Raw genomic sequence first — 23,181 nt, forward strand, 5'->3', positions numbered from 1 at the left:
TAATTTTTCCATTCATGTCTCTCTGCTATACATATTTACTTGATTAAGTGTAGGGGTGTAAACGAGCCGTTTTTAAAAATTTTTGTTCGTATTTGGCTCGTTAATTTAGCGACCGAGCCGAACACGAACTGTTCGCAAACGAAGAGCTGTTTTGACAGCCCTAATTATGGGTGACATTACAAAACAAAGTTCTCTACTAATTTTTAGCTGATGACTGCAAAAAATAAGAAGGAAAAATATGCTTGTTATACAATTTACATGTATTTACATATTGAACACCTAAATCGATCTCATAATTCTATAAAAGAACCGTGTATATTTCACTATTGAAAATATGTTATCTGAGGTATTTTTTAAAATAATATTAATGATTTTTTAGTGTTATGCATGTAAACATGAAAATTTAGGCATTAGATGTTTGACTGCATTAAGGAATGTGTGGCAACTTAAATGCCTATAATAAAGCATAAAAAAACAACTGAAATTCTATAGAATTGTAACTTTACATGAAATTATTTTCTAATTTCATCTTATTTTTTATTTTATTCAATTTTCTCACTTAATTATGCTGCCATTCTCATTCTTGCATGAAATAAAAATCATCCACATCAATACTTCTAACTTACGAACTGAATCCATTATTCCATGCTACAACAAATATATTATTTTATAGAGAAATAATACAAAAATAATAAAAAAAAAAATCTAAACTGGCTGCTTCAATTACTGCACCCCATCAGTACATGTCAAAATTGCGTCCTTAAGCTGTTCTTTGTTCAAAGAAGCTTGCACCATAATCTGCAAAATATTAGAGGAGCAATTATTACTCGGCCAAGAGGCATTTACATGCATATAACCCTAACTCTATGTACAGATATATCAAACATTTAATCTTTACTTTTTACATTTATACCGCCCAAATCTTTCATATCGCAAAAAAAATATCACTATTTTTAACTCTTGGAATGTGAAATACATCTTTTCACGCATAACTAAAGTGGTATGCGTGTAAAAATACGTGTAAATACATAAGAACTGACTGGTATTTATGTAAATCTTTCTTAAAAAAGATGCAAAAAATTGAAAACTTTTCAGTTCCAACTTATGGCAGGGGTATTACATATACAAGGATTTGGTTTGTTATGGCAGTCTTAGATCTTAGGAATAAAACAGAAAATTGGAGTTTGGAATTAGCAACTTCAAATAGATAAACATTATTTATTCTGACCAAATAAGTGATTTATAAATCTTTTTTTTATTTTTTATTTAACAGAGGACTATTTGTGTAAGACTCTCTATAGTTTGAATATAATTAAATATAACATTTTAACCACACAAAAATTTAAATATTACATTTGAAAAAAGTAGTTAAAATGTTATATTCAATGTTTTGAGTGGCTGGCACGTAAAAAACCCAAAATAATAATAGTTTCCGAGGAAATTCTAAATGTTTCTTGAACCTTGTCTTGATATCATAGTATGTTTCATGATAAAACCCTAATAAAATGATCAAGCTTTTAAGAAAAACCCTAGCAGTGGTCTCTCAGGGTTTCTGAAATAATAATGAAAGCTAGAGCTAGGGGTACTCATATCAAATATGAAAAACTTTAAAATCCATTTGCAAAATTCTGAAATGAAAATTTTCACCAAGGGGTTGTTTATTTGCAATATGCGCAGGGGCAAGGGCCAAGGTGCATGTATGTAAAACTTAAAGTTTAGGTGAGAGAAATGTAAATACATAGTATGTATGTAAATCTTCCTATATTTTTCAACTATCTGATATGGGACTAAACTAGATGCTCTTATGTGCTTAGACATAGAGACATAGAACACTAAAGAGGATGTTTACAGTTGATATGTGCAGCCTATTCGACTTTTGAAATCTATTTCCAACTTCACGGCAAAGAAAAGAGATCATATAGATTGGTAAATGAGTAAAATATAGATTGGTACCTCTTGGACCTTGTTTTCATAACGGGCAAGCAGCTTGAATTGATTGTCAAACATAGAAGCCATGTAGACCTGCAACATAACATTTTAAAAGTACAATGTTTACATGGAGATCTAAGTTCAGAAGATTCCAAACTTAAAAGAAATTAAAAAAATACAAATAAAAATCTATAAATAGCCCTCTCTGGGGAGTACTTTAGCTCATATTAAAAGAGAATATGAGCTAATTTTACAGATTATGGGGCTAAAATGACCCCATTGTAAATAGTCAAGAGAACTATTTTGACACAAACTTTCTATTTACCTGGAAGGTTGGGGCTAAACCAGGACTCAAGAAGAAACGGCCTTTGGTAACATCATTAACTCCATCTACCCCTTGCAATTTCTTAATAAGCAAATCAACTTCTGGCCACTGCATGCATTTCAGGCGGTAATGTTAGAAGTAGATTTTTCAATGTAAAAAGAACAAACCTGCTATATATATATATATATATATATATAAGTAAAAAAAAAGTGAAGATAATAGTGAGAAATATCTTCAATTAAGATGATATTTTATACTACTAATTTTCCAATATAGCAACTTTATTAATCATCTTTCAAAGCTTAAAAATTTTACAAAATAATACTCTCCCTCAAGCTAGAGCATTGGCATCAATAGGTTTTAGCTTGTTACAAAGATTGCCAAAAATGATGAGGTCCCAGAGCCATTGTAAAGCTATCAAATAATCGTTCTTTAGTGAACATGTGGAACGATAATACTTCTTTCCAAAAATGCATCTCTGATGAATTAATAATACACTTCAATAAGCTCTATTCTTCCAAAGAATATTAAAATGTTGACAATATAGATAGTTGTTTGGTTGTCACAATAAAGGATCATAATGTTGTTTTGTGAGAAAATCTAGTTTTCTCCTAAAATTCTGAGTCACATCATTTTTAGCCATAAGAAAGCATGATCTTATATTCTTAGTTTCAACACTAGAAGTAGCAACAACAACTTATTTGTTTACTTCTCCAAGATACGAGATTTCCATAGAGATATAATATCCTTAAATAACTTTCCAATCTTCAATAGATCCAACAAAATTTGCAGTAAAATAAGCCCCAATCGATAAATGATTAAACGTTACTGTTAAAGTACAACTTCTTTCTAATATATCCTTAATGCAAGTTAAAATTCTTATGATAATATTTCAATGCTCTTTACTTTTTTCTTTTATACATACATATATATATATATATATATATATATATATATATATATTTGCTAACTACACTAACAACAAAAGATATATCAACTCAAGTGAGATAAAATCACCAAATACATCTTGAAAGTGAGCAGAATTTTTATGGCTTACATAATTTTTGAAAGGCTACAGAAAATCCATGGCAGAGTAAAAAAGCTTGTACTCAAAAAACCAATTTCTTCAAGAATGCTTGTAACACATTTTCTTTTAAAATGAACTCCTTTGCTACATGCAAATTCGTGTCAAGAACCTAAATGAATGTTGCATTCAATAATATACACTTTAGGTTGTCTAATAAATTATTTATTGTTTTTATGGTGCATGACTAAAATGGTTTTTTATAATGTACAACGCATTATCCAAATCAATTTCAATAACTCAAATTTCCAAAAAGAAGGCATCATCATCATCATTAGTCGTATCCCAACTACTTGGGGTTGATATTTCAAAGAGAAAAAGAAGTAATTAAGAGGCATTTCAAATGGCCCCTTTTCATAGTCAAGTTGATCAACGGTCAAATATTCATGAAAAATTTTCAAATAAGTAGTTTTTTGTTTGTAGTATAAAATTAATTGGGTAGGAGATATGACTCTCCCCTGCTTGATTATTCTTATATTCAAGTAATTATGATAGATTTTTTAGAAGACAAAACTAGACATTAGATAAAATTGTTCATCTTGACTGGATATCGTAATGAGCAAGTAGTAGTTTCCATCGGTCTGCTGCATTATGTAATATGCACTTAATAATGGTGTAAAAATCCTTCTATCATGTGACGTTCAATGAGATAAATTGACTTTATTGCCTTTCTACTTTATCTTATTTTTTTGGCCTTCTTATATATAGTATTGTATAACTATCAAAGCTAAATGGAATTTGATCCCTTTTGAGCAAGGATATCTAGAAATCACAACAGGGTTTGAGTTTTTAGAAAACCATTTGTCATCAACACATTAAGTTGCTCAAATCAACAATGTATTTTTTTTTAATATCAATTTTTGATGTTGTTATGTTATAAGTGATTAGTCATAGTGATAATTTATCATTTTATAAACTAGATGTCATTTATTTTATTTTCATGGACATTACACTAATTATTCCTAAGGGTCTATCACTCAAATACATGACTATCTATAAAAGATCTCCCTAAGGTTAAAATGGACAGTGCTTGATTACTATGATACTTACATGACTACATTGAAGATTTTAACTCCTCTTATACATGTTTAGGACACTCTTCTTATATATGTTTAGGACCCCCAACCCATGAATGGGGAGTAAAGGACATTGAATTATAAGAAAAAAACTTATTTCAATTAATGTCATTATTAATTTCATGGACCAAAATGGTGCAATTCTACAAATTCAGCAATCAAATATAAATGCAGAACTTTGTTTCCTAAATGTGATCTCTGTAAAAATATGGAGCAAAACTATTATTTACCCAAATATTAATTCACAATGATTGATAAAAGAATTATCTCCAGGTTATCAGGATTAGATTTTCTGATGCACATTTGCACCAAATAATTCCAAACAAGCCACATTACACAATTAATGAATATATCGTGGAAACTGCAGTGTGCCAAATAAAATATTAGCATATTAAAGCTAGTCAAAAATCAATAATCTGTAATAAGATGATTCTCAAACCTCAAAATCTGGTTGTGCAGACTCTCGATTCTCACTCGAATAAGTTCGAGTTCCACCATCAACAACGAATTCCAAACTTTTAATTAGTGGGTCTGGCTGCAAAAAATTCAGTTAAAAATGGAAATTCATAAGAAAATTGTAATATGAAACAAGTAAGCATCTAGAGATTACGCTTAATAGATAGAAATAACTTATTTAATATACCGTAACGTCTTTTAATGATAATGTGATGCGTTGAAACACAAAATCCAATTGATGAACTTTTGCATCTAAAACCTGACACAGGAGCAAAAGTTTGAAGAAGTTAGTAAGAAAAGCTTTACTTACAAACTAAATTCTCCAAGTTCTGGTATCTATGGATATGATAACTTCTTGAATTTTCCATGAACATTCAGCTTGATAAAATTTTTAAAAAAAAGTGTAATTGAATTTATATTTTTAGCAGATGAACGATACTGAAGAACAATGCAAAAACACGGTGGATAAATATTGTACTGGAAAATGATAAACTTGTAAAGATATTTTGCATATTTCAGAAGAAACTCTCTCAGGAAAAATATCAAAATATTGGCTATGGTGGCCATAGGATTTTCAGTTGTACCTGCCCAATTGTGACAAATGCTGATGGATCTAATATAAAATCCCATGATATTTCGGACTGGTGAATCAGTGCTGGAACTCCTTCAACCTTTAAATGATTTCATCATAATGAGGCCTCTTATAAGCCAACAATTTATTTTTGAAAGAAAATGAATTCTGTCATTACCTCAACGAATATTCCAAAATAAGTAATTTTTTTGACGCAGCATTTTACAATATCCCCAACATTAAGTCTTGCCTGCACGAACAATTCTCATTAAGTTGAGAAGCAAGAAAAGAATCCTAAATCATTCCCAAAATGCTTTATATACCCGATCGCTACTCAAACAAAGCATTTTAAATAAAAATGGCACATTGAATGTGCACAAACGAAATCAGAAACTCTATTACTCAAAGCAGTAAATTGAAACCATCCAGTATTCAACATTGGCAAAATTTTGACGACAGTGATTGTTTGGAAGGCTCATAAACAAGGCTGACATATTGAAAAATCATGTTTAAAACCGTTTTACTCTGTATTCAACATAAAAATGTGTTTCATGTAAATCACAGTAATAACCACAAATTAGCTTGTCATGACATTAGCTCTTAAGAATTCTTTCTTAACCATCCAATCCTCTTTTGGGCTAAAGGTATAGCAATCTCAAATTCAAATTTTTAGCAATCTAATTATTGAAGTTTAAAACTGTGCAATCGAATATTAAAACATTTTTTGCCTGTATGGCGAGGCGTAAACCTCAAAATAAATAGATCATGCAAAATAAGAAGTATTGTATTAAGTTCAAAGGATTTAGTAAGAAGTAACATATTAACATACAAATATGGTAAAAATTATAAATTCTTCTAGGTAAGAAATAATACCTTAACATCCAAACATCATACATAAAATAAGGACTATACAAAAGTCAAAGTAAACATAATAACATAAAAATTTAAAATAAGTTCGCTATAATTAATATCTCTCACATCCTACTATCATCTATCAAAATAAGAACATTACAAGTCACTAATATTAGAATTTCTAAATTCAAAAGTCTACATCACGCCTATTACTAATGAGCTTTTATCAAAATCCTCAACATAACAATTTACATTTTCTCTCACCTCATTCTCGATTACAACCATATTCTCTCATTCATCCTCTAATGTAAATGTCGATCATCTTCATCTTATTTAATTGACATTAATTAATAAGAATAATTATTAGATTTTAAAACAATGAGAATATAGAAAGTAATAATTTCAATTTCAAACTTAGTTATGTATTATATGAGTTTGCAATGAATGTTTATTTGGGTTATTTTACATATATTTACTTTAAGAAAAACCCTAGATCTAATCGCACCTCACCAAAACTAAGTTAAGGCGCGCCTTGAGACAGAGTCCACATTATGAGAGGCATAAGCCTCAAGTGGTACCCAATGAGGCATAAGTCTCATTGCAAATTTCTCTCTAAGTGTAAAGCCACTCATCCATCGAAGCATTCTCATCTCGACAACACTTAACTTAGTTTTATGCTTCTCTTTTAAATGCTAACATTCAGCGCCATAAAGCATTGCAACATCTTATAAAATTTTCCTTTCAATCTAAGTGTTACTTTTCTATCACACAATAGGCCCGAAGGATTCCTCCACTTCAACCAACCAAATTGAATTCTACTAATAACATTCCCATCTATATCACTATCACTTTGAACAATAGACTCGAGATTTTTAAAGCGTTCACACCTTTTAATAATTTGATCACCTATAGTTACAACTCTGTCACTAGAGTTATTAGTACTAAAATTACATTCCATGTATTCAGTTTTAGTTTTACTCAAACGAAGACCTTTAGACTCCAATGTAGACCTCCATAATTTAAGTTTTTCATTAGCTTTTTTCTCTAGTCTCATTCACAAGAAGGATATCATCAACGAAAAGCATACACCGTGACACATCCTTCTGTAAATGTCCAGTAAGAGCATCCATAACTTAAGCAAAAAGACATGGGCTTAAAGCCGATCCCTGATGTAATCCAACTGAAATAAGAAAATATTTGGTCAGTCTTCATTCTATTCGAACACAAGTAATAGTTGTAGTATACATATCTCTAATGATTTGAATATAAGTCATACTGACGCATTTCTTCTCTAGAACTCTCTTAAGGATATCTCTTGGAATCTTATCGTAAGCTTTTTCTAAATCAATAAAAATCATAGTAGATCTTTCTTATTCTCTCTGTACTTCTCCATCAAATCTCTCAATAAATGTATAGCTCCCATAGTAGACCTGCCCGACATATATCCAAACTGATTATGAGAAATTTTTGTGATACATCTTAACTTATGTTCATCACAGCTTCGGTAGTTACAAGCAAAACTTACTAACTCCTAGGCCCCAATTTTATAATTTATTATATTAAATCTCCTAAGGAAATCAAGACAAAAAACCTTCTTATTAATAGAAATGACCCTTCATTCTCCCTAAGTAATAAAAAACTCATTCTTGATACCCTAAACATACTCTTACTAAAAAATGGGTGAAAGTATTGCAATTCGAAATTTTTGGAAGAGTAATCACTTCATACAAAAGCCGCGAAATTAGATTTTTTTTATCATCTTGAATCCATCCAACTTTGATTGGACATCACTAATAAAAGGATATCTTCAATTGAAGGGATTAGTGATACAATTTTAAATGCCCAATTTATGTTTCAAATTATATTGTATTGAAAACAACAATTCAACCCACTTCATGTACCTGCAACTAGTAGGGAAATATTTTGATTTGGTTGTAATAATGGTTGACACTTCTTTACTATACACTCATTTGTATTTTTCAAACTAAATGGGGAGTCTTGCATAGCTCTCAAAAACATTAATTTAGAGACTATAAAATAAGTGTATGCATCTTCCTTAAAGTCTTCATATAAAGGCATCAAGACCATTGACGTGGAAGAGTCTCTTCTGGCGCAGGACGTATGCGAGGGCAAGGCCCCCCTCTTGCGTCCAGTGCCTCGACTAACCGCTCTAGGCAAGAGGAAGAGTCGATAGGTTCCCTCCTTTGGATTTGGCGCCTCCTTTGGATTTGGCGCCTCCTTTGGATTTGGCGCCTCTTTTTAGCTGTGAGCCCAATCCTAAATTATCCAGAGCTTATATATTTGCTTCCAGTGTTTTAGGTTGGCCTTTTTTGGTGTATGTTCTCTGTCAGGACAGCTGTCGGCGTCCTCTTTCTCCCTTCTAAAGTCATATCCTAAGGCGAGTTGTGCTTCGAATTTAGCTCGTTCGAGGTGATGATCTCCTTCCAAGGGATCGAGTGGTGCTCCAACTGTAGCCCATTTCCGCAGAGGCATTTATCTCCGACTTCTCCATTCTCCGCATACCTCCCTTCGCTGTCGCTGCCGTCTTTCCTCCCCATAGGGATCCCCAAACAGTGCTCCGGTTGTCTTTCTGTTCATCCAACTGCATTCCCTTCCCAGCCACCAACCAATTTCCCAATCCAGCTGCACCCCCAGTTTTGCCTTCTCCAGCCATCAGCTACTACCCTGTTGTCTCTACTGTTATCATCCCATCCCACCTCCCACATTACTTCACAGTCATATCCCTCCAACCAAAAGTCCCTCCTACCACCTGCTGCTGCAACCCAGCCCCGCAGTCCACTATTCTTCCTACCTGCAGCCCCACCACAGCTCTCTTACCTCCACCTGCGGTTCAGACACCTTTGTCCCCGCACTTGCTGCTTCACTGCCATCTCCAACAACTCTTTCGGCAGTCAACCGCCACCATTCCACCCACTCAACCAACCAACAACTCCTTTGGGATACAACCCTCGTCCTGACTTCGTTGTGCTTGTTATTATATTTCATTTTCAAGTGTGTGCTTGTAATTATATATTTGATTTCAATAATAATATTTGCTTTTTTATTGTGATTTGTTTTCTGTAGGTATTATTGCGACCATCATAGTAGTGTTTATCATATTGTCAGTCATCCTAAAACTAAGAATTAAGCATCCATAGAAATAATATCGCACCAAAACTCCATTTGGAATTTGTTTTCCTACAGAAAACTACACTAAACGCCATTGATAGTCTTTATTTCATTCCCTTTATGAAGCCAACCTGTAAGGTGTAAACTGATCTTGTGAAGAAATGTTTAGCTTCCCTATCACATACAAAGACACTACATTCACAATTTCCACCATCAGTGATAACACTGCACATTTTTTCTAGCGTCGTACATCTAGTATGAAAAATATTGTGATGGAACTACTCTGACTCTTGGTATACGAAGGTGCATAAAACTAGAAGCTCTCCAAAATCAGCATATAATAGATCTTCAGGTCTCTTCTACTTCATCTTTTGATAAAACTTCTTCAACCGAGGACTCAACATGGCCATTAGGGCAGATTGAAATAATGTCCAAAATCTAAATATTAAAAAACATTTTATTAAATGAATATTGGTCGGAAGCAGTGTATTTATTATTTTCAAAAGTTTGGGAATAATTGGGAGGAATGATTTCAGTAGGTACTCTGCGGGTATTATGATGGGTTTTCTTTCTAACACTTCAAAGTTCCTGTCCTAAACTAAAAGAAAAGCTCTATTCTTAGAGCTAATTCAGTGATACCAAATATCCAAATATCTAATTCAGTGTTGGCTCTGAAAATTTGTTTCCCCCATACCCTCTCAAAAAATAACTAACAATAGAGTTTACATGACGTTATGGGTAAAATTTTCAGGAAGCAGATGAAATTCTAGATATAAGACACTACCTATACATTTCTACATAATTTTGTGAGGACTTGTAAGATCTAGGGTTTGAGGTTTCCCATATGTACCCCTTCCAATAACTAGAGAGTACTTTACACTGAACAATTTGAAAACTAGTAAGCTAGATGTAAAATTCTAATAACAATCCAAAATAAGAGTTTAACAAAAGCTCAAAATAATTATTCAAAATTTCCCAAAGCAACTTCTTCCTAATTCTAGCTAAGATCCCTGTCTTGAGGTTTTTCGAAGTATTGAACCCAACTAATTGCGCTTTTGATATACCCAAGATCATTCCAGAGTTAGTTCTCTAATAGCCAGCCAGCAAACCAGGTAGGCTGGTTTCCAACAACCTGATGGACAAAGCTTGAATCAAGAATTGGAGAAGGGCTAACATTCAACCCACATTGAAATGAAGTAGAAAAATGCTTAAATTATTGTTCTCAAGAACTACAAAAAGTAATGATCAAATTACAGAACAAAGAACCTGATCTGTAGGTCATTTCTATTAATAAAACTCATGTAGAATGCCGTCTTTTAATTTCTTAGGAGGGGTATTTTAGGATGTCATGGTTGATCAGGGCAACTTGCTGTTTTCTAGTCTTCGGAATTGTTTTTAGTCCGCCGCAGCCAAAATTGCAAGGTTATTGGCTGAGGGACCAAACTGTGAGAAACATTTTTATAGCCAGATTCTAAGATGTGCATATAGACAATAAAATATACAAATTCAGCTAAAGAATTTCAAATTAAATATTGACTTCATTCCAGAGTCAATAAGAAGGCATTTTAAATAATTTTTATTAATAGAATGACCCTCCTATCTCCAATTACGTAGAGTAGTTTGAATTTGATGCTTGTCTATATAGACAATACAATATACAAATTCAGCGAAAGAATTTCAAATTAAATGTTGACTTCATTCCAAATCAGTAAAAACTTCGCATTGCAAGTAATTTATGTTTAGAAAAACAATGAAGATTTGATAAATAAAAGTGTGGAAGCTAGCAAACATCAAATATTAGAGAGTATTCTATCTTCGGATTCGAAATTTTTGACATTATATGGTTTTGAGCTGCTCTGGTTACACTGTGAATGCAATCCAAGTAACAATTTGAAATTGAAGAATGCACTCATAGAAGATCGAATCACAAAGAACTATGACCTCCACATAAATGAAATAAATGATGGAACAAAATTTGGCCTCTATAATAGTCCTCATAAAATTTTCTACCAACAAAAATAAAATAGAAATATCAATTGATTGACAATGAATAAAACATGGTTTTTAGTTTAGTACAACTGCCTCAAAAATAATCCATTTTGGTGGTTTAAAGTCGGTTAATCAAAGCCTAGTTGTATTTGGTCAAAAAACTCTGTTTCTGTAGATTTTCAGGGATTCAAATAGTTTTTAGATGAAAGTGTCAAATTTTGGTTGCTACCGTCAAAACAAAGAAATTCATATGAAACTATGTAGCAAACTTATGGGGCCTGAACCGGTCAAACCACTTCAGCAGGGAGGCTAAACCGGACCCAGTCCTGCTTAGGGTTGGGACTGCCGCCCAAGAGGAGGGGTTTCCCCCTCCAAGTTATCCTTTATTATAAATATGTTGTTTTTGTGTTAGGGTTTAGTTTTTGTTGATTTCTAGCCTTCGGCATTTCTCCCTTGTTATGGTTGTATCAAAGGACAGGCGGTGCTCCGGCTGTATCCTGCTCCAAGATGGTGACTACCTCCACACATTCATTTGCTTACTACCTCTCCCTGCTCGCTGCCATCATCCCAGCACCCTCATCCATCCCTGCGGCTGCTGCCAATCATTCCAGCAGCCCCCCTGCTGCCGCAAACTCCACCTGCACTTCTTCTGCTGCCGCTTTCCCCTCCATTTCCCCTAATATCTGCCGCAAATCCCACCATTTCTTATCCGACGCTACCGCCAACACCCCAGCAGCCTCCTTGCTGCCGTCAGCTCCACCAACTCTCCCCTAACTGCCACCACCTCCCAACCTTTCCCTCCACTTGCTGTCTAGCCGGTGTTCACCATCTGCATCCTCACCCTGCAGCTCGTTCCTGTTTTGGGTTGTTTCCTTATTTCTGTTTTGGAAAAACCTTATTGTATTCTTTTTGAGTTTTTGGCAATAAGATTCTCGTTCTACTGTTTTCTTTGGGTTAATCCGGTATCAGCTAAAGATTAAAATTCAATGCAACAGGTAAAAGTGGTTTCGCCTTCTCTATAAACTTCCAGCTAACAAAAACTAAACCCAGATGTTTTGATATTAAATGACTGAACTTCAAGGTTAAAATTTCAAAAACGGATAGTGATATACAGAAACCAACAAATTGTTCAACATAAGAACCACAGTAGTGTCAAGGAATAGGTCAAAGTTAACACTTAAAAAGACATTAAACAAAAAAGAACTTTGCATACCAACCACACAATTTTTATGTATTTACATATCTAACACCCAAAATTAGATATTTACAATTACAGCACCTTTGCGTCATAAACTTATGCATAAAAATGTGTATTTCACGTTTAAAAATATAGCGTTTGTGGTATTTTTGTGTGATGTTAAAGATTCAAGTGGCATGCATGTATATATGAATGTTTAGGTGTTAGACACAATACTTGGAAAGAGGAAAAATAAAATAAAAGAAGAATAAATATGGAATCAAGATATTTATTGACATGCGAAGTTGCAAAGGTCCATCCCCAAAGGTTTCCAATTTCCATCCATAAAGTAAAGGCAAGGTGCGGAGCAAAGAAAGAAGGGGGAAGAAGAGTTGTCACGATAGAAAAGAGAAATGACTCTAAGGAACCAACGATTCTCTCTTCTTAAACAACCTATATCCTCCACACTGAACCAGCATTTGATAGATTATCCAACCCCGAGCAATCTGAGTTATTGGTGGGTTTAGTTTTTGTTAGCTGGTATTCCCCTCCGGTTTTTCGTTCGTATCGCAAAGTGGGTCGACGCCAGCTATAGTGCACGTTCCTCATTCGAGCTTTCTTTACCTCTTCCATTCCATTTTTTCCGGATGCCCGAGCCCGAGTTTGAGAAAGTCGTTTCCAATTCGAAAGAAAGAACCACTTTCATGGAGATTTGTAGCATCATTCTTCCAATCCCGTCTTGGGTGCTCCTTTAGTCCTTTAGTAACTTCTGCTAGTGAAGGTCACAACAATACCTTATAGATAAAGATAAAGATCTGATATGCCACTGCTTCTTTTGCCTCAGGCTTAATTTTTTAAATTTCAACATAAGTTTAAAAAAAAAAAAAACCTGAGTGGAGGGAGCTCAATTTCAAAAAAAATTCGATCATAAGAAAAATAATATGAATATAACCAAATAAAAGGTGTTCAACATGTCCGAATGCTAGTACATGAACGCTATCCTCCTAAGAAATTCCAGAAGCAAAGATCATTAATACAAGAATAATATTTTCTTATAATAGCATTTTTTTTCTAAGAATATTAAAAGAAAAACTAGTAAATACCATTAGCATTCTCTTCTTCTTGACCAATTCTTCGTTCTCTTTTGGTCGCCCTGAAAATATTAGTCTGCTTAAACTTCGATCAGCATGTATGACAGAGACTCTCAACCTCTGAGAAAATACAAAACATTAACCAAACACACAATCAAATCAAAGTCAAGTAAGAAGATGAGTTAAATAAAAATGTTTACTCTACAAAATTTGTTTCAAACCTGACCAACAAAAGAGGACAAATACTTCATTTTCTCTTGTTCATATGTCTTGAGGAGTCCTTCAAATTTCATGTCTGGCAATGACACTATTTCTTTTTCTAAAATTTGGCAGGAATCTAATGCAGGATTCTCACTCTGACCAACATAGTTTCCCATAATGCTAAGATTTTGCTTGTATAACGAAGGATCCAAACCTTTTTTTCTTAGCCATGATTCAAAAGCTAGAAATTTCCATTTGGTACCAAGATTGCGGTATGGTAAGAAGCCAATTAAGGAACCAACTGATGCCTGAGAAACAATTAAAATGTCATTGATAATGCATTATTAATCGTTTACTTTATTAATTTCAATGCTCCTTATTTCAGCTTGATTGTATGATTAACCGAGTTATAATTACTAGTCCAACATATTTCAAACCTTCATTTCAGTGCTCTTTAACTGGATATGGCTACAAAACAATATTACACATTACCTCCATAGATATTAATCATTAGAAGGATTAAACTCACCACGAAACCTCTGCTGCTGCAGCTAATCAGCTCTACTTCAGCTCTTTCTCCTAACTTGAGCATCTTTTCCATCCTCTTCCAATCATGATCTTGACTACCCTGCATAATTTCGAAACCCTCATTATAGACTTAATCATTTATTTAAAAATATAATTTTAAATATGCAAGATGAATCTTTTAAGAAAATTCCACTTCATAAACATCAGCAAACGTAGCTCTTCCTTCAACTTAATATTTTCATAGTCTCAAAGTCCTCATTACTTAACCTCTTCATCAGCCGATTGAAACTTAACGACATCAGCAGAACAACTGTAGTTTTTATCATTAGACCTGGCAGTCTCCAATCCAGCTGTATGAAGGCCTTCTCTATCAGAATATTCTTGCCTGCACTAATATTTATCACATTAAAGCAAATCTACATTGTAGGATTTAATGATAAGCTATTGTCATTCTATTGCCGGAAAAGATTAACACATACATTGTGTTAATCTTAAAGCAAATCTATTATTTGTCACATTAAAGCAAATCTACATTGTAGGATTTAATGATAAGCTATTGTCATTCTATTACTGGAAAAGATTAACACATACATATTAAACAAGAATGTGTATATTGAACATTACAAAACATGGAAAAGGCAATCCCATCGAACACTTAAAAAACTAAGGGGTTCTTTGGTTGAGTGAATTTGTGGTGTATTGTAATTCTTTTGTAGAGATTTGAGAAAACTATGTGTTTGGTATAAAGAATTATAAATATAATATAAAGTATGAATGAATTTGAAGTTTATTCTATATTTCATTTTGGTTGAATTTAAAATTCGACCAATTTGGCCGAATTTGAATTACATTGTTCATGTAAATTGCTATCGCCAAACCGCCACCCACCGCCGTTCATCCGCCGTCGCCCGTTGTCCATTGCAGGAGTAGTTCGTCGATGCCGCCGCCAACTGCGCTTCCAACCAGCCCATCATTGTAGTCACTTAGTTCAAATACAAGTAACAACCAGCTCTAGTATACATATCTTTAATGACTTGAATATAAGTCATATCAACACCTTTCTTCTCAAGAACTCTCCAAACGATATCTCTTGGAACCTTACCGTAAGCTTTTCCTAAATCAATAAAAATCAAATGTAGATCCTCTTTATTATCTCTAAACTTTTCCGCCAAACCTCTCAATAAATATATAGCTTTCATGGTAGACCTGCCCGACATAAATCCAAATTGATTATGAGAAATCTTTGTAATACGACTTAACCTATGTTCAATTATCCTCTCCCATAACTTTAAAGTATGACACATCAACTTAATTCCTCTATAATTTGCACACTCTTGTGCATCCCTTTATTCTTAAAAATGGGGAACAAAATACTCTTCCTTCATTCCTCAAGCATCTTTTTAGTTTTTAAAATAATACTAAAGAGTTTCGTAAGCCAAGAAACTCCCAAATCTCCTAAATATTTCCACACTTCAATTGAAATATCATCAGGACCTACCCTTGATTTTCTTTAAAGTCTCCTCAACTTCTTTTTTACTAATACGACCTTCTGATTTTCTTTAAAGTCTCCTCAACTTCTTTTTTACTAATACGACGGTAAAAATGAAACATTTTATTATTATTAACGATATTAAGATCACTAAGGTCGATCTTGGTTTTAAAAACTTCATTAAAAATTTTATCAAAATAACTCACCCACCTATGTTGAATATTTTTCCTAAGAATAACACTTTGATTTTCATCTTTAACACACTTTACTTGAGTTAAATATTTAGTTTTATTTTATCTTTGTTTGATTAGTTTATAAATATATTTTTCACCCTTCTTAGTATCTACTCTATTGTAAAGATTACTAAAAACAAAATTTTTAGCGTCACAGATTGTTTTTTTAAACTCCTTACGGGCCGTTTGATATTTTTTCTAGTTCTTTAAGCTTTAACATTCAAACTAATTTTTATAACGTAACTTCTTATATTTTATCTTTTCTTATACTTTAGTATTCCAGCACAAACTATTTTTTTATATAAACATTTTTTTTATTCTCCAAGTACATCTTTATTATTTGTTTAATATTATTTGTTATTTTATACCACATAGCATTTACATCATCATGAACATCCCAAATTTTAAAATCTTGAATTTTACTCATAAAAATAATTTTATTTGTCTTTTAGGTTCTTTCATCTAATTGTACGATGATGAGTCCGGTATTATTTATTTTACAACTCTCCATCTTAAAATTTAGAACTACTAATCGATGTTGGGTATCTAAATCCTCACTTGGAATGACCTTACAAGTTTATAATATCGACGATCTCTTTTCTTTGCAATCTCGACATCTCTTCTTCTCATAAGAAAATAATCAATTTGTGTTTTATTAGATCCATTCTTATAAGTAATTAGATGTTCATCTATTTTCTTGAATAAATTATTAGTAATAACAAAATCATATGCTAAAACAAAATCTAAAATGACTCTACATTTTTCATTAGTCACTTCAAAACTGTAGCAATCATGAATATTTCTGAAATCTTCTATCACTTTACCAACATGTTCATTTAAATCTCCTCCAATAAAAATTCTTTCTTCAAGAGGTATCATTTGTATTAAGTCTTCTAAAGTCTTCTAAGTCATTCCAGTCTTCTAAGTCATTCCAGAATTTATCTTTAGAAGCTATATCTAAACCTACTTGAGGAGCATAAAAAATTAAAATATTAAAAATCTTAATATCAATAGTAATATTAAGGGCTATAATTATATCTCCAACTCTATTAATTTTTACAACATTATCTTTCAAACTCTTATTTATACTTACATTTACACCATTTCTAGTTCGACTCTTACCAGAATATCAAAGTTTAAAACCTAAGTTATCAATCTCCTTAGTATTTTCTCCAACCCATTTAGTTTCTTGAAAACATAAGATATTAATCTTTCTATGAATCATAATATCAACTAATTTCATTAATTTATCATTGAGAGTACATATATTCCAATATCCTATCCTAATATTAATTTTATTAATTTCATGGACTAACTTCTTTATATCATTGAAACTAATATTGAGAGTATATATATATATATATTGTTGTCAATTTACTTTAGATCAAACAAAAAAAAAATAAAGTCATACGTTTATTTTATAGTGAACTAAATAACTCCAAAGTATTTCAAATACATCGTAATCATAGTACTCTGCAAGCCTTTTATATTACATCTCATTTTCAACAAACCAAACAACCCCTAAATGTATATAGATATAAGATTTTCGATACATAATATGATAAATTTTAGAAAAAAATCCCAAAATAATCCACTGACTACTCAAATGCAATCTATTTAGTTTTAGAGAAATAAATTTCTCCAGTTTAGTTCCTCGACTATGCACAATTTATCCCAAATGATACCTCAGACAAAAATGAAAGAAAAGTAGGCATAATTGATCCCAAGTTAGTACCTCAATTATACAAAATTGATCCCGATTTAGTCCCTAAAGGAACATTTGGGATTAATTTTGTAAAATTGATACACTAAATTAGAGAAATGCCATATCCTTAGACTAGACACATACGAATGATTAGGGACTATTGTGGGACTTAATCCATAAAGTTTATAAATGCAATTGTTTAAGGGTTTTCCTTGGTATAATAAAGCTAATTGTAAATCTAATTGGTCATCATCAAAATTTATTTTGAGAGATTTATTATGATTTGTATTACTATTATTACTCATTTTTTTATGTGGCAACTTATTTTTTATTACTATAGTTATTAATCCGTCTCATTTGAAAAAGATTGAAAATAGATGTTAGTTTGATAAAAAGTAATCAAAACTAATCAACAAATTTAAAATTGAATTTAGGTAGTGTTAGGAATGTTCTCCAAAAATAATGTGCAATGATATAACCCTATTGTAATGAGAAATAGGCAAATATGAGCTAGGATGTTACTCTATATTAGTGATGCACCCCAAGTAAGCAAGGGTTAACCGGGTTTACATCTAACGTTAGATTTATTGCATGAAATTTTGAAACTTTGAATTGATGAGCACTATGATAATAAAAAATAAATATTGCTTGTTTGCAATAAACTTAAAAAAAGAACTAAAAATCTAACAAGAAAATATTACAAGTTATTGTATGTTGGAAAAGTTAGCAATAGTAATGAGGTTGAACTAGTAGCATACACGTTTAAATATTAAATTGTTGAGGTTAATTGGGATAGTTATAAATTATTTTCTATTAAGATAACTATCAGCAAAATATAAATGAATGTAGTCAATGCTTTTGGATTAGAAGATAATTTAAAATTTTAATTTTGGGAAGTGGTTGATGAATTACTAAACATATATTTATTTAAGAAATGACCTCTTTTGAAAATGATTTAAAAGAATTCATAATAGTTATAGAATAGGAGATAGAAATGTCAATAGAATGTGGGATCTAAAAAAAAATCACCAAGCCCTACTAATATTCAAGTGATTTAGGTCATTTTTCAAAAGCCAGGTTCAATGTTAGATATAAAAATTGTTCAAAGATTTTATCCTCGTGAACAATAATTTTTTTGAGATTTCACTTAAGAGAAGTATCAATTAAAATTATCCCTCACAATAGTACAAGACACATTTGCATTGAAGCCGGTATATAGGCTCTACGATGTTATGTTTTATATCTGCTCAAAACAGATGCTTGAGCAATAACAATACTCTTGATTAAGATTCGATAGCTATGATATTATTAGTTGCTATTATCTCTAATCTACTTAATTAGCATAGGTGGTGGACCCAACCAGACCAAAAGAACCATGCAAACATCCATAAGTTGCAACATGTAAGGAGGCCTTGTAGAAGTAGAGTGATAAGTTTGTGGTAGCGACCAACTTTATGCCGATCTTGGTTAATATAAAATTCAATGTTCTATAAAGTGAGTCTTATGACTCGTAACTCATAGACTTGACTGACAGAAAACAATAGGGCTTGATCCATAACTATTATATAATATTGTTATCGCAATCAAGCTAAGCCTTCGATCAAAGGACATGTGTCACATCTCCACTAGAATGAGATTTTCAAGTATAATATATGGAAGTACTTGGTGTGACGTTCTCTATTAGTGAGCTTTGGTGAATCATAAATCCATCATCCATATTAAACTGGTGCAAAAAGTTGATTGGTGGTTGCTGAAAGCATAAGGTTGATGGTTATTGCATGAAATTATTTGGGTTTCATATGTTTTATTTTTTCTCTATAGGATTTGAATGGAGTTCAATCCTTTTATTATTTTGCTTTAATTATGACCCCCATATATAATAGAATTTTTTAAATTTACATTTCTGATGATTGTAGAGTATGAGTGCCACATTACAAGCCATAGGTTAAACTTAACTCCACATTATTTACATAAATGCTAACATCAATAAAGTTTTACCTTCCTTAACCAACTTAGGCTTAAAAAACAACAAATTCTTATGTTAAAATATTCTCTAATAAAAAGTAAACAAATTGTGACAAATTGACTAATAGGACATTTTCTTGATTTCATTATCAGCTGTCAGATATAGTTAAGAAACTGATCCTGATTATAGCCTCTAGATAACAATTGATATTTTGAAAGTACCTGTTAGGTTTCTCAAGCAATGAGGCATTCACTGAGACATCAATTTTATGGCTGTTTGAGTCCCCATGCAAAGATGTGCTGCATAATTGGTCATCAATTTGCGGAACGCCTTCTTGCATAGGAGGCTGTAATCCTTGAGAAATGAAGGGCAATTAACCTTCCAGGGTACATATAAACATTCCAATTGAAGAAATTACAGCATTACCTATGAGCAAACCACCATCCAATTCAGAAGATTTCTGCCTGAAATTAGAACTACCACTCTCATCAACCCTTACTGCCTTAATATCATAATTTGCAGATTTATCATTGCTATTCTGCTGCATAACAACTTTAGTTTCTACATCATCAAAGCTATCTTCAGTATCCATAACTTCCGAATTTAAAAAGCTCATGTCAACTGAGTTATCATAAGTAACACTCTCTTCAAAAGGTTTTGAAGGAAGCTGGACCACTTCTGGCTTCTTTAGTAGGGTGAATTCACCAGAATATTGAGTAGGATTTCTCCGCAATTTAAAATATAGATTAGGCTTAATTTTAAGTTTAGAGCTAACTGCTTCAATGTCATCATCATGAAAAACAGAAGGTTTTCGCAAAGTAACATTAGATGTTGAAGTTTTCTTGTCAACATTTCCTGGCGATTGTTTTTCTTGTATCTCAGCAAAACTTGTAACTTTTTCCAGCATGCTTGGTTTCATAACTTTGTTCATGACAGGACGGGACAAATTTAGTTTGCTGTTCTTTGGTAAATTCTGGGTCTTGCGACTTCCAGGAGAAGTGAGATCTTCACCCACCAATAAATCTGCGGGCATGTCCGTAATATCATCCATTTTGCCCTTGTTCTTTCTAAATGACTTTTCAACATCAAGATAAGAGACATGCGGGTTATCCTTTCTAGCCATTATCTGCAACAGATGGAAGCATCAAAAACACATTAAAAATGATAACATTTCCATAATATCTCAAATAAATCAAATTTAGAAAAAGAAAAACGTGGATGCTGAAGTTAATTTGATGAATCATAATATGCATGCAGGGTACTTATTAAAGTTAAATTACATAAAGCAGTGAATATCGCACGAGTATATAAAACCATTACATATAAAAACTACATCCAAAACTCTCCTAAACCTCTATCAATTCACTCCATCAAGATCTCACTTAAGGAGATCAATCTCCAAGATTACCATTGTAAAGATTGCATGTGAAAAAGCACGTGTGCCCAGAATAAAAAGAAAAAATGTTCTATACCAAGATGAATAAACTTGAAATGTGAGAAATTTTTAACTAGTCAAGAAAGATTGCTAATAGAAGCAAGCCAAGCTTAATGTAGAATAAGACAAGTAATTCAATTAAAATAAATTATAAATAGAAGAATCCAGAATTATAACATGCAAAAGGGGATTTGGCAGTGAAGTTAGGACGTAGAAAATTATAAAGGAAAAAAATGCGGCTATTTGTATAAAAAATAATTATAAGGAAGCGAGAAGTACTGTCAAAAGGGTAGTAAGCAAAGCAAAAAACTATAGATTTAATAATTTATATAATGGATTAGGAGCTACAAAAAGAAAAATAATATAAAAATAACTAAAATAACATTCAATATTTAGTGGCTTCTATCAAGTTCAACACTTTAGCATCGACAATGTCAATGATGGTGGTCGTTCTAAAAATCCTAAAATCTTAATCACCTCTTCAAACTGGTGTCTTTCTTGACATCTATCATAGTTATTTGGGGAAATGTTATATTTACTTTCTTTTTCAAAAAAATTCCTCCTTTATGATATGGCTCAATAAAAAAAATATAATAAAAGTGAAAGTAAATTGTACTTCATGTCTATGAAAGAATTCAAAAATACATTATGTTAGTGGAGACTCACTCCCTAAAACAATGGGGGTTGTTCATGGGAATTGCACGTCCAATGGGAATTCATTCGCCCATTCTATTGAGGAATCAATAATTCAAATAAGAGAAATGTTTACCTCTTTCACCTTAGCATTGAGAAGAACAATACTATCAGATAGATACTTTATCACTGACCCCTTCATTGAAGAAACTCAACCTTAGAGTTTGATATTTAACAAAACACCTCACTCATCATTGTTGATCAATGCTTATAGAGGTTCTTAAATCAAGAGATGACTAAACTTGCTCTAATATTATTGGCATATCTCAAAGAAAAGAAGTAATTGATAAATGGGATGTAGGGATTTCATTACTTTGAAAGAAAAACTACATGAGAAAAATGAAAATTCACTTTCCTAAAACAACAAATGGAGAACCAATCATCCAATAAATACTCATTTGCCCATCACATTAGCGAATCACTCACCCAAATAAGAAAAATCTTGCTCTCCATCGCCCTTATACCTCCCTTGCTATGTCCGAATTACTGATTTGAAAGCTCGAGGTTTTGTTCTTGGCGACATCGCTTAGACGAGTATTACAATTTCGATCTCATAAACAACCAACTTATTCGACGAAACCCTTAAAATCAAACATAGAACTAACAGATATCCTAATTTCAGTTCTGAGTACCTTGGCAAGGGTTAACTTGGGATCTTCACCAAGAAGCCTCCCGAACTTGAGCTCCATCTGTTCCCATTTATCAAACTCCGGGCCTTCGCGAGAGGCGAACACAAGCAGACGACGACATGGCCGGCGGCGAGAAAAGAAGCAGGTTTGGCTGGAATGAGGGTGGATTCGCAGCGGCAAGCGGACTCCGATGCAGCAGGCTGTGAGGCCTTCCATGTTGGTGATCAATTTCACTGGATTTTGATCGATGGTTCACAGCTCATGGAAAACGTGGACAGAGAGCAGCGGAGCTGGGGTGTTGCAGTGGTTTATCTGATTGCCGCTGAGACCAGATCAAAGTTGGGGCTTTAACATACATCGTCCAAAAGTTGCATATTTGTTTATCTATCACACTTAAGTTCTTATAAAAACTAACACTTATTATCATATTTTAAAAATAAAATATATATTTTCATCTATCTGTAAAATATTATGTGTGTAAAAAAAAATATTTATGTATGAGATTGATAAATCCATAAAAATTGAATGTTATCTTTGTAATAAAAAAATATTATATCTGAAGTCCAGACGTAGATATTTAGAGTCCTGACACAGGCTGCATCCGGATAACTGATAATGGATTG

At 32.5% G+C, this 23,181-nt stretch overlaps 1 protein-coding gene across 1 annotated transcript; it reads right to left on the minus strand.

Annotated features, from left to right (window-relative positions):
• Positions 1-561: 561 nt before the first annotated feature.
• On the minus strand, positions 562-22,920 carry LOC110038617. The gene is made up of 14 exons (XM_020743508.1): positions 22,562-22,920; positions 20,228-20,927; positions 20,023-20,155; positions 14,676-14,793; positions 14,410-14,508; positions 13,901-14,188; positions 13,692-13,799; positions 5,620-5,691; positions 5,455-5,541; positions 5,058-5,129; positions 4,854-4,949; positions 2,255-2,362; positions 1,954-2,022; positions 562-798 (listed from the first exon to the last, which is right to left on the minus strand). Exons 1-14 carry the CDS (start codon positions 22,772-22,774, stop codon positions 724-726), a joined length of 2,238 nt encoding a protein of 745 aa, XP_020599167.1. The 5' UTR covers positions 22,775-22,920; the 3' UTR covers positions 562-723.
• Positions 22,921-23,181: the final 261 nt, after the last annotated feature.

The sequence above is a fragment of the Phalaenopsis equestris genome, unplaced genomic scaffold, assembly GCF_001263595.1.
Source record: "Phalaenopsis equestris unplaced genomic scaffold, ASM126359v1 Scaffold000002, whole genome shotgun sequence".
NCBI classification, from domain to species: domain Eukaryota; kingdom Viridiplantae; phylum Streptophyta; class Magnoliopsida; order Asparagales; family Orchidaceae; genus Phalaenopsis; species Phalaenopsis equestris.